Source organism: Opisthocomus hoazin, chromosome 11 (assembly GCF_030867145.1).
Source record: "Opisthocomus hoazin isolate bOpiHoa1 chromosome 11, bOpiHoa1.hap1, whole genome shotgun sequence".
Lineage (NCBI taxonomy): Eukaryota > Metazoa > Chordata > Aves > Opisthocomiformes > Opisthocomidae > Opisthocomus > Opisthocomus hoazin.
This window is the reverse complement of record NC_134424.1, coordinates 22221502-22233844: the sequence shown is the minus strand read 5'-3', so window position 1 is coordinate 22233844 and position 12343 is coordinate 22221502. Positions and strand designations below refer to the sequence as shown.

At 49.8% G+C, this 12343-nt stretch overlaps 1 protein-coding gene across 11 annotated transcripts in view; it reads right to left on the bottom strand.

Annotated features, from left to right (window-relative positions):
* Positions 1-12343, bottom strand: part of WNK2 (WNK lysine deficient protein kinase 2) — a 121236-nt gene that overhangs the window by 34493 nt on the left and 74400 nt on the right. For 10 of the 11 annotated variants that reach the window (XM_075433000.1, XM_075433003.1, XM_075432993.1 and 7 more), the window contains 9 exons: positions 10431-10480; positions 7824-7989; positions 7627-7743; positions 7296-7463; positions 7021-7066; positions 5769-5885; positions 4167-5290; positions 1680-1752; positions 27-82 (listed from right to left, as the gene is read on the bottom strand). In XM_075433000.1, coding sequence (XP_075289115.1) covers positions 27-82; positions 1680-1752; positions 4167-5290; positions 5769-5885; positions 7021-7066; positions 7296-7463; positions 7627-7743; positions 7824-7989; positions 10431-10480 — 1917 coding nt within the window. The remainder of the gene's footprint in view (positions 1-26; positions 83-1679; positions 1753-4166; positions 5291-5768; positions 5886-7020; positions 7067-7295; positions 7464-7626; positions 7744-7823; positions 7990-10430; positions 10481-12343) is intronic. The other variant, XM_075432996.1, reaches the window with a different exon arrangement.

Genomic DNA, 12343 nt, shown 5'->3' with positions numbered 1-12343 from the left:
CAAAACTGCTCCTGGTTTCTGGTTACCTGAAGGAGGCCTTTTGTTGTAGCAGCAGGAGGCAAAGTGATGCTTGCAGCTGAACCTGGTTTACAAGTCAGGGAAGAAAAAAAAAAAAAAGATATATTAATGTCTGGAATGCTTTGGTATAATAAAAGCAAATGTGTTTAGTGGGAGAAAATGAAGTGTGAAGAAGTGTAGCACTGAAGAATAATTTAAACACCCAATCTTTGTAATACAGGATCTATAATGCAGGAGGCAATGCCAATGACAATATAAAATACCTACAGGTAGGCACTCTCCTCAATCTATTGATTTGGAGAATTCAAATAAGAGGAGCATGGAATTTCATTAGTGCACAGAAAAATTTTAAGGAGAAAATCAGCAGAATGAAGCCTGCGCAGTACATGGGGCCAGCATTACTAAGGTATTCTTGAGGTCTCGAAAAAATAAATAACTGCCCTCAGATCTTCATGCACAGACAACGCTGCAGCTGACCACAGGAGGACCGGTATTTCACACCTTTTGCTTGACAGACACCAACACCGACAATTAAAAGTGCCTGAAACGAAGTTAAATATGGCATTGCTGAAAAGACGGCCACTCGGACCACAAAAGCAGGCAAGAAATAAAATATTAGTGGCAGTAATCAAGATGAGATTATTTCACAACCTGGAGACTGGTTTTGAAGTTAAACCAACAAACGCAAGCTTTTCGGAGAGCTGCTTTCCTCCGGCACGTTGCAGAGCGAACATAAGGCAAAAAGCTGTCACTTCATGGTTCTGAAACAGTGAAACATAGCCCTGCTTGATGGCATCTCAGATGCGTTAATTTGGCGATGCAGTGCTACGCTCCACTCGGGTACTCCCCTCTTTGGCTGCAGCGAGCCAGACGAACGCAGGCTGCCCGACGTCCTCCCCTCTCACGCTGACCTAGAGCAGCGGACGATCGACGTCCACCAGGATGAGAGCGATCTATGTCGTCTCACAAACCCGGTAGCCAGCTTTGTCACGACAAAAAATCTCTATTATATCTCAAAGAGATATCTATTATAAGCTTTCCCCAACTCCATCCACGACAGCTGGAGCAGCTTCAGGTTCCTCAGCCCTTAACACTTCCCGTACTTCCCAGACAGGCAGACAGAGCATGATAAATACCCAGTTTCTTACTACGGCTCCTGCTACGTTATCAGCAAAAGTGCCGTTGTATCTACAAGTACCCAAAGAAAAGTGCTCTTCACTAGTTCTCCGTGGGACTTCCTTGAAAATCTCCCAGGCTTCCCCCCCAGAGGGGCTACCCTCAACCGTGTTATTTCTGTCAATGCGTTTTTATGAAACCCAGGAAATCCAAGGGACTTTGGACTTTTTAAGGGCACTGGAAATCTATTATTGGGAAGGCAGCTTTCCACGCGAACGCCCTGCGCCTTCCACGCGAACGCCCTGCGCCTACACCACAGACATGTATTACGTATTTATGGCTTTAAATAAACCCGCCTGTGAGTCCGTTTCTTTCTAGGAAGCCTGACAGAAGCGAGACTTTTAATGTTAGCTGTACTCTGAGCAGGATGGGAAGCGCCCTGCGCTGGGCAGTGCTCTGCAGCTACCCAGCAGCAGGACCCGGAGACGAGGACCACGCGCCGGTACGGATGCGTTACTGCCGTCCATCACTGCCAGGAGCATTACCTTGTCTGCTTGCTGACCCACCTCTCGCTTCCGAGGAATAAGCACCGATGCCGGCGACCTCCGACTTTTCAAACTTTCAGTAAAAAGGAGAAAGAAAAAGAATTTCAGTCTCATGCACAAAGCAGAAAGGCAACGCGTTCTCCTCCCCTCTCTGCCCTCGCGCCATTGTGGAATCACAGAATCCCAGCATGGTGGGGGTTGGCAGGGACCTCTGTGGGTCACCCAGCCCAACCCCCTGCCCAAGCAGGGTCACCCACAGCAGGCTGCACAGCACCGCGTCCAGGCGGGGCTGGAATATCTCCAGAGAAGGAGACTCCACAGCCTCCCTGGGCAGCCTGGGCCAGGGCTCCGTCACCCTCAGAGGGAAGAAGTTCTTCCTCGGGTTCAGCTGGAGCTTCCTCTGCTCCAGTTTGTGGCCATTGCCCCTTGTCCTGTCGCTGGGCACCACTGGAAAGAGTCTGGCCCTGTCCTCCTGACACCCACCCTGCAGATATTTGTAAGCATATATTAGGTCCCCTCTCAGCCTTCTCTTCTCCAGGCTGAACAAGCCCAGCTCCCTCAGCCTCTCCTCGTAGCAGAGATGCTCCAGTCCCCTCATCATCCTCGTAGCCCTCTGCTGGACTCTCTCCAGTAGCTCCTCATCTTTCTTGAACTGGGGAGCCCAGCACTGGACACAGTACTCCAGATGAGGCCTCACTAGGGCAGTGTAGAGGGGAAGGAGAACCTCCCTCGACCTGCTGGCCACACTCCTCCTAATGCATCCCAGGATCCCATTGGCCTTCTTGGCAACCAGGGCACACTGCTGGCTCATGGTCAACCTGTCATCCACCAGGACGCCCAGGTCCCTCTCCACAGAGCTGCTCTCCAGCAGGTCCACCCCAGCCTGTACTGGTGCACGGGGTTGTTCCTCCCCAGGTGCAGGACCCTGCATTTTCCCTTGTTGAACCTCATCAGGTTCCTCTCTGCCCAACTTTGCAGCCTGTCCAGGTCACGCTGAATGGCAGCACAGCCTGCTGGTGTATCCACCACACCTCCCAGTTTGGTGTCATTAGCAAACTTGCTGAGGGTACACTCTAACTCTTCATCCAGGTCGTTGATGAAGAAGTTAAACAAGACTGGGCCCAGTACTGACCCCTGGGGGACACCACTTGTCACCAGCCTCCAACCAGACTCAGCACCGATGATGACAACCCTCTGAGTTCTGCCATTCAGCCAGTTCTCTATCCACTTCACCGACCACTCATCCAGCCCACACTTCCTGAGCTTCCCTAGCAGGATATTATATTATATATTAAACCATTGTATAGTGTCTGTGGAGGTGGCCTTCTAGCTGTCCCTTCAACGTCTCCATTTTTTTTCTCCCTCCCTTGGAAGCAAAAAAAAAAAGCCGTGGCAGTGTCTCAGAGGGAACTGCAGCCCGAGTTACTGAAAAACAGGCACTGAAATATAAATATCAGTCTCGGGTTTTGTTCTGGTTTGCTGTTCCAGCCAGACTGGGCATTCTTCATTTGTATGTCTGTCTTCAAAAATTCTATGTTTCTCTTTTCTTACTGGCACAGATTTTAATAGGATAGATTCAAATTACTGGGGAGACATAACACCTTTCACAGAGAGAGAATTTTATCTACTGTGGCAAGTCATTTATCATTGCAAACAATACTCTCTAACGAGTTACCCAAGCGCAGCCGCCTCTCCTGCAACGTGCAGCATCTTTCAAGCCGTTGCTACAGTTCATTCAGCTGACACTACAGGGAACAGGCTCGTCCTTGCTAGCAGCGACGTAATTATCTCCAGAAACGCTACTTTTCAAGATATACACTGATCTCCAAGCAGAAAGTGCTGGAAATCTGTTGAATTTAATAAAGTTGGGATTTTATCTGAAAGAACGCAGGTGCATGACTGCAACATGGAGTGAGGAACAACCCAGACCACCTGCTCCAGCTTTCCTCAGATGCTCCCAGAGAAGTCTTGCTCTGCTGAGTTCAGGTGAAGACAAACAAAGTCGTTACTGAAAGCAGAGCAAGCTCCTGCCTACAGAGGGTCCTCCTCTAGCTGCAGCACTTGAACACAGCAAAGGCTCCTGAGGTGCTTGCTTTATTCAGACTGGCTTGGAAGGCAGGCGTTATAATCACTGCCATTCATTTATAGGGAAAATAATCATATTGAAGCATGATCATCATCTTCAGAACTTGAGTGACTATACCTTTTCATGTTTTACACATTTTTAAATTACAAAAAAATTACCACGTTTCTGCCTGCTTTAGAAACAGGACACAAGAGGAGGAGAACGAATTAAGATATTATTATACCACTTTTAAACCCAAAGGAAAAATCTGGCTTTCGCTAACAAGCGTTTATGTAAGATGAGTCAGAATGCATCTGACAAAGTAAAAATTTAGGAGACCTTCCACACCGGAAAGCAGTCAACAAAGAAAAGGTAAGAGACGAAGAATGTTTCGAGAAGCAAGAAACCGATACATGTCCTACCGTAGGCTCTTGGGTTCCGAGCTCCGCCTTGGTGCTGGGCATCACCGCTGGGTGTGGGGGCACGAAGGGCAGGGCGGCTGCTGGACTAACCAGGGTCGGGTAGGCCGAGGTCTCCGGTGGTACGAGAGGCATCGACACGGCCTCGGCAGCAGCTTTCACCTCCTGGCCGGCATCTGCAACTTTATGGCTTGGTTCTCTCAAATCCAACATGGGAACTTGATCTTCTGGAAAAGGCGGCAAGTTCAATTCGCTGTCGCCCTGTTCCAGCGGGACAGAGGGGTCTGGAGTCCCTGCCGACGCAGAGGACGTAGGAACGTATTCCTGGTAAAGCAAATTGCGCAGTTTCTCATCAAGGCTTTTGATTGTGTTGTCAACGAAGTCCACCCTGGGCGGTCCCTCCCCGTCGGACTCGGCCGTGCCGGGCGGTGGCTGCTGCTGCTGCAGAAGGGCGATGCCCACGCCGGCACCGGGCAGCGCCTGGGATGGCATCGCCTGCAGCTGCTGCTGGGACACGGGCATCTGCGTGGGGCTCTGGAGCTGCGGCCCCGCCAGACCGAGAGCATCAGCCACAGGGAAGGCCGGGCTCGCGAAGGAGTGCTGCACCGCGCCGGGCTGGCCGGCGTCCGGCAGGTGATGGACCTGCGCCGCGGGCTGCCGCTCCAAGACGACGGCGTCCGGGAGCCCGGGCAGCGGGCAGAGCTCGGCCGCCCGCGCTGGAGCTGCCGGGAGCGGCACGTGCGGCCCGACGCTGCAGCACGCTATCTCCACGTCAGGGACGCAGGTCCCCTCGTCGGCCGGCGGCCGCGGGGCATCCGGAGGCTCCTCCAGCAAGGCGGCTCGGGGGGCCGGAGTGCCCGGCTGAGCGGGCAGCGCTGCCTTCCGGGGAGAATACTCCGGCCGGCTGCCGCTGCCGGCCCCCTGCTCCAGGATGGCTGGAGCTGGGAACTCCGCCGGGGCCGGTAAGCCGGCGGACGACGCTGCGGCAGGAACCTGTGCCAAAGACGGAGCGGCTCCGATGGGGCTGTCGCATACGCCGGCTTGCAGGGGAAGCTGCTGACCAGGCAAGGCACCAGGCAGGTCCATCACCGCGGAGCTCACTTGCTGGTCGTCCAACGGCTCCAGTTCTAGAAGGAATACCCACACCAGGTTAACTTTTGGATGAGCCGCGCAGAACGAAAGGAGGTCCCTGCAAACCCTGCTGGCTAGGGACAACCGCATCTGGCCGTAACCCATCAGTGCTTCCCGTCAGAAAATAACTGCTACACAAGTCAAATTAGAACTAGAGCTGCAGATTATTCTATGATCACGCAAAAATGTTTCACTGAAAAGACACTGCTTATTAAAACCGCAGTGACTAGACCTTCAGCGACCTCATAGCGTTAAGGCAGAGGGTTAAAACACTGAGACCCCCCTGAAACTCGACCATTCCTAATCCCGTTCAACACCAGGAACACACTTGAAAACCAGGACTTGACAGAATTCATCATTTCCTTCCTCTGACTAAATCAAGCAAAACAAATCACAACCATTCAGGTAGAAATAGAAGAGAGATGACACAGCAGCTTCAGAGAAGAAAATATTTTCTATAAAGTTGGTAAATACCTGGTCCTTCAGACTGCTGTGTGCTCTGAGTTACCGGTGGAGAAAATTCTGGTGCATCCGTAGTAGAGTTTTCCACAACAGGACATATAATAAACCACCTTTTCCCAGTATGTAAAACTGGAGATGAAAAGAAAATGACAAGTAAACACAACAGTTTCCATTCATCCCAGATCATCTGTCAAAAACTAGTCTAAATTTCCACGTTTAGAGAGAAAATCAGAACTTCCACAGTATCAGCCAAGGTGAAATCAACGGCTCCTAATTTGATTCTCACCCCTTCTAGAAGGCAGACAGCAATGCCTCTCGATTCTGCCACATATTTTAAGTTATTTGAAAATCTGTTTTCAAGTTTTCATACTTTTAGAAGGATAACATAGTTATGTACATGAAAATTTTATTAACGGTACTGTGGGCAGTTTTCTCACAATGAAATATTTGTTGATTATGTAAAGTTTAGCCACCTTAACTTTTCCACGCTGGAAGTTTTCTAACTTAACATTTCCTTCCACCTCTCATCTCCAAGCCTGGCACGTGTAAATGGCAAACCAGAACTACACACGCTCTGCAACTTTCATTAGCAGAAATATAAATGCTACGTTAAAAAAGGTGTGCTGAGAAAATCCTATGACATTTACAGGCAAAAAACCAAACCAGATCTTTTGAGCAGGAAGTCTAGTTGGAGGACTGGCAGTTGCTGCCCTTGTCAAAGCAGCTCTAAACCCTCCTCCTCCCTGCCAGCGTGGTGCAAGCGCCCAGCGCCACAGGCAGTAACAGGAGTTTTGGAAGCGATGCTTCCTTCAGCAGCGGTTTCGCCTTCCCCTCCAGCACACGCTTACACAGAGAACCAAGGGCCAACTCCCCTTCCGTAAGACACAACTGTGTTCAGAGGGCCCAGTTCCCCCCTGTAACAGCGCAGTAGCTGAACGCTTGTGGTTGGAAATTCCAATTAAATCACCAGCACAGACACAACCTTTTAGCTTTCTCTTGCACACGTGGCTATTGCTGTGAGAAGAGCATGCTTGCCCGTACCTTCTAGATCATTCCACCGCTGGTTATCAGCCTGGGTAACCCAGCGCTCCCCCAAACACCCCCGGCAGTCCTCCAGGTTGCCAACAGCAGGGACCACCGTTATCCCCACATCATTACATATGTTCCCAACCACCGGATTTCTTCCTGAATCTACCAAACTCCTGCATGAACTGATCGCTGCCTCAAAGCCTGAGATCAGGCCTGTATTCCCAGGCATACTTACCGTTTTGTTGGTACACGGGTGTCTTCATTTGAGACTGCCGCTTCTCCTGTAAAAAAACCGAGACCAGAAACGATAGAAGAACTAGTTGTCTTGTATCAAAGCAAGAGGAGCATCGTTCCAACGAGCGCTCATATTGTAAGCCTTAATGGCGTAAAAGCCTTATTTTTCTAGCTAAGAAACATTCTTTTTTAAACACAGGATGTAAAACTAATTCACGGTAACTGGCTGTTAAGAAAAAGGAATCGAACTAGCCATCTTTATTTAACATTTCTTACCTCGTTCATCTCCAGCCTGTCGGTATCTTGCTGCGGACTCGTCCCCTGATCAGAACTTCGTTCTCCTTCTGTATCTTCACTGAGCATGTCTTCTGCCTTATCAATAATATCTTTCATTTGTTCAATAAAGGTCTCTTTTTCACTCTGCAATATGAATTCATTCTCTACCTATAAGGCCACATCAGAACAAAGAGGAACAGAGTAACCTTTCGACTCGCGCCCCGTTCCACAGCCACCAGAAAGCGTGGTCAACAAGCACGCACGAGAACAAGCTGGCTGAAGCAGCTCGGTGCGTCACGAGACCACGGGCAGCCACGCCACCAAGCCTCACCATGTAAGTCGCAATCTCCTCTGGCGCATCGCCGTCCAAATCAAACTTAAAAGTCACCATCTTGTGATTGTGTGTTTCAAGCTGGCACTCCACCATCTTGTCCCCCGTGTTGCAAACCTGCAGGCAAAGGTTAACGACCGTTATTTCTGGCAAAGCCAAAGGAACCCCCAAGCTAGCCTCAGAGAGGTTGTACTTGCATTTAGGATGGTCAGTTTTGGCCTGCTGGTCTTCTCCTGGCGTGAACGAGCGCGTGTAGATTTCTTATGTTTCTTTGAAGACTTCCCTTCTTGTTTTCCACCTCCTATTGCTCCTTCAAAGCTGTCGCTCATCTCTTTGCCCGAAGCAACATCGGGACTCATGTAGCTTTGTAAGAGAAAGGAGGAAAAACCCCAAAATAAAACCACCGTCACGCGTGATGGAGTTATGCATAGGCAAGATGCAGAACAACAGAGATTGCCAAAACAAAAGTGCACATCCGCACTCTTTTGGCCCAGCCAGAGCCAGCTACTGCAAGATGCTCAGCCAGCGAAGGGAACTGCTCCCAGCCAGGCAGATACCCTGGGTACCATCCTCCCAAGAGAGGACCGATTAACATCTCTGCCAATACCACAGGGAAAGTCCCATCGTTCCGAATATATCCCCCCGCGCCCCCTAACCCCCTCACCTCAGGGATCCCCCCTTCTCTGAACTGCGCGGGTGCCTGTCTGTCTAAGGTCCAGTTTTCCCAGCTCCTGCCTGTCTGCACTCCCAGCAGAAGGTCTAAGCAGGGCCCGTTTGTGTGTGTTGGAGATGAAGGAAAGGAGTCAGCAGTCGGTAGGGCATCCTGTAAGAGATTGCCTCTCCTCTCTCTGCAGTTCTCAGGGGTCAGAAAGAAGGATTTATGCCCCAATATCCCAGATGACCCACTAGCAACAGCCTACTATTTTTAGCAGCCAAAACGGTAGCTGCTAACAACCCTGTTGTAACATGACATGTACAGAAAACGTCAACACGTAAGTAATTTGCAGGAAATTTTCAGAGGCTCATAAAAACCACGTCAGGAAGGAAGCTTGTAAGGCCATCTGGCCTATTTATTACCCCAAGGTACGATCAGCTCTGTCTAAGCCAGCCCTCGCAGAGGGTTGTGTAAACTGATCTCACTAAGCACCCGGGAGATTTCATAACCTTCCTGGGCAATTCATTCCTGGGTTCATTTAGCCAGACATAAAAGAATTCAGGTCTAACCTACGGATCCCCTTCTTGAATTTAAGGCTTTTACTTCTTGTTCTGCACTAGTAGCGCAGAACAGCTTATTTCTACCCCCTCTGCAGCTGCCTTGTCTGTGCAACTCGTACGTTAGGAAAGCACACGTAGGATATACTCTAGCTCACACCTTTGCTGCAATTCCCAGCCATTGGACTCACGAGCCGTGGCCTGCCGTTCCATGCAAACGTGACCCAGCTCCAGTGCTGCGTTACGGATGCACCTGGAAGAGAGACCTCCCTCCCTCCCTCCATGACCGCGTGCCGACGCAGGCTCTGCTGCGGCCGCGACGGCCAGCTTCTCCACCGCAACCCGGGACAGGCAAACCAGGATCCAAATGGTGACTGAAAATCTGATGTGCCTTTCCACCGCAGACTAGACAGACAAAATCAACTCGTTTTGTTTAACTTCTAGCCAGAACTAACCTACGGTCACGAAAAATAAGAATTCACCTTCTATGCAGTATTTAAAAGCAGCAAATTCTTGGAGAAAAGGTCACATTTTAAGGCTGCGGGGTTGCATTTACTTGTGTCAGGCTAGCTTTTTTGGCAGGGTGGAATGCCATAAAAAAGAGAGGTGTCTTTAAAGTTCATGAACTTCTCTTGTTTCTTCAGGAAAATAGAAAAGGGTCACTAAAATCCTAACCCCGAAGCTTTATAATCAGTAAGGACGAAGTTGGTGCTGGCTCCTGCAACAGCCACGGCATTCGGTTGCTTACAACCACGCAGTTTCTATCTGCCCTATCCACATCCCAGCACTGACAACCCGGCTGGCGCGGGAGCAGCAGATGCCCCGGAGCCCATCCAGCCCCTCGCCAGCCCGGCAGCGAGCCTTCCTCCTCAGGGCTCCTCCTCGCCGCTTCCTCCAGACCTGCTGCTTCCCCTTCTGCTTCCAAGCGCGGGGACAGGCAAAAACTGGAAATTGCTGCCGTTCCTGAGGAGTGCTGGGCTGGCTCTGGGGGTTATTTGTCTTTCCTCCCATGGTTAACATTACTAGGCTCGAGCGTGACCTCGCGCACCGCAGAACGGCCTTTGGCCACGTGCTCTAACGCTCGTTGCAACAACACCTTTGAGTGGCTCAACACACAGCTCTCAATGATACACCACTCCCTGTAACATTCCTGGGGAAAGATCCTTACAGAAGGTGCTACAGGCATTCCCGGTCCAAAGAGGGAATAAACTATATACCCAATTATACTAGCGCAGCGTGTTTCTACGCAGGTTCAACAGCATCCAAACCAGGGGCTGTACCACTTCAGTTATCTCAACAAAAAGAGAAGTTACACGCTGAAATGAAAGCTGTCGTACATACATCGAGGCTAGGATGCAGTGCTCAAGTTAAAGAATTAAGAGAGTTGGAGGAGCTGAAACAGGCACGCTGCGCCCAGAGTATGCGCAGCTTTCTCCCTAGACTGGCACCCTTCTGTCTCCTCCTGGTCAGCTCCTGCTACTCTCCTCCCAGCCAAGGCAGAGACCAGGCATTTGGCTTGGCCTCGTAAAGAGAGAGGGGAAAACAGCCTCCAGAAAGAAAACATTTCGTATGCAAAGAGATTATAATGATACCTGTCACAGCTCTGTGAGAGAGTCTGAAGTTTGTCCTGCATTGCCTGCTCCTAAAACATAAGAAAAAGTCATTTAAGTAAATGCGTTGTATCAGCAGAGGAAAAACAACTTTAAGAAAAATTTTGCAGTTGAGCCACCGGCAATCCTAAACCGTTCTGTTTAACCAGTTCTTGGAACGTGGAAAAAGATAAATGTCCCATTTTACCCTCCCGACATCACTTCTGCCCAAAGCATCAGTTATCTGTGCACGACAGCTTTTTATGACAGAGCCACTCATCTGCCGGTTCCCTTCTGCTGTCTCTAAAGCAGAAGAGGTGGTGAAAAACAAAATAGCTCTCACCAGTGGAAAAACTTGATTGCAGGACAAATCCACATCAGCACCTACCTAATTTTATTTTTGAATGGATATAAAATATAAGCTAATTTCCTTCACTGCTTTGTACAGTTTCCTGCAACACGTTAAGCTTTTTCATTGTATTTGGCTTATTCTGAAAGTTTCTGGGGAGCTTACAAACAAAAGATGAAAACTCATCATTTAAAAACACTGCCCTCACGTCGTGTCCTCTTGCTCTCTACGCAAGAGAAACTTTCCCTAAAGCTTCCCTCCTCACTGGCTGCAACGCAAGGATAGCCTGACTCTCGCATCGGGTAGACCTGTTGCCACAGCAGCTGTGGTGACCATGCTGCTGGCCCCACTGAAACAAACGTAACGCACGTGTACACGGACACACACCTGTGCATGTATACACCTGTCTATGTATATACACACACCCCAGAGATACTCATAAATATATATAATTTTATATATATTTATACATACGTTGACAAACAGATGTCTGTAGAACCCTTCTGGAGAGACACAGCCAGAAAGGAGCCCCTGGACTGCCATCACCACACCGTAACACCACAGCTGGCAGACGGGAGCCAAAAGCTTGGCAGCTAACCCGTCAGCCCCGCTCACTGCTTCCAGTGCCACACTACGCCATGCTGAGCTCAACTGCAGCTTCAGCAAAACCACACAGTTAATGAACAGCGAGAAGACAGACATAACGCATCTCAATTTTGGCAATGCACTTGGATCAAGTGCCTTACAAAAATCTCATTTGCCTGACCAGTTCAGATCGGTCTGGATGCCAGCACTGCTGCACATTCAAACACAAGGTAGACAAAAGCTTTACGGCAGAGTGGCAACAAAACACAGTTCTTCAAATACATACAGGTAAGAAACTCCTCTTGCACCCAGGAAAACCTTAGCGATACATGTCAAAATCAGCAAGGGGAGCACACTGATCAGATGGACCATCCTATGATACTGATTTCTTGAACTGAACGAGAGAAGGGAGTTCACTTACAGATGATGTATGAGAATGAAGCCTGCAAACCAGTGGTTAAACGTTCCTAGGGATATGATAAAGCGACAGGATAGACATGTGCCTCAGGGCCACAGAATTCTCCGGTGACGTAGGACAACTCGTACCCCCCCCACCACACAGCACAGTAACAACAAAGGTTATTCCTGTCTCCAGAATCCCTAAGGGGATGGGCCCTGCACTGAAGGCTGTAGCTTTGGCATCAGCACTGAGCCAGACAGGAGCTGTGCATACAGAAAAAAGGCAGCTAGAGGAGAAATGCCATAATGGACATGCCCAACACAGCCAGGCTTTACTCGGGGACTCGGCAAGTGAAGCCCTACAGGCTGGTTCTACCACTTCTCCTACATCTAACCTATAGAGACAATGACCAGGAAACGTCCCACATCACAGCACGAGTATTTTTGACAAGACAGATTGCCACGAGAAGGACTTGCCAAGCGGGGAACTCCAGCCTGGTTCCAGTGTTGGCACCACTCTTACTGAACATCCTCGGGCAGAGGAGTTCAGCTGTAGCCCCGATGGAATCCGTAGGCTGCACTG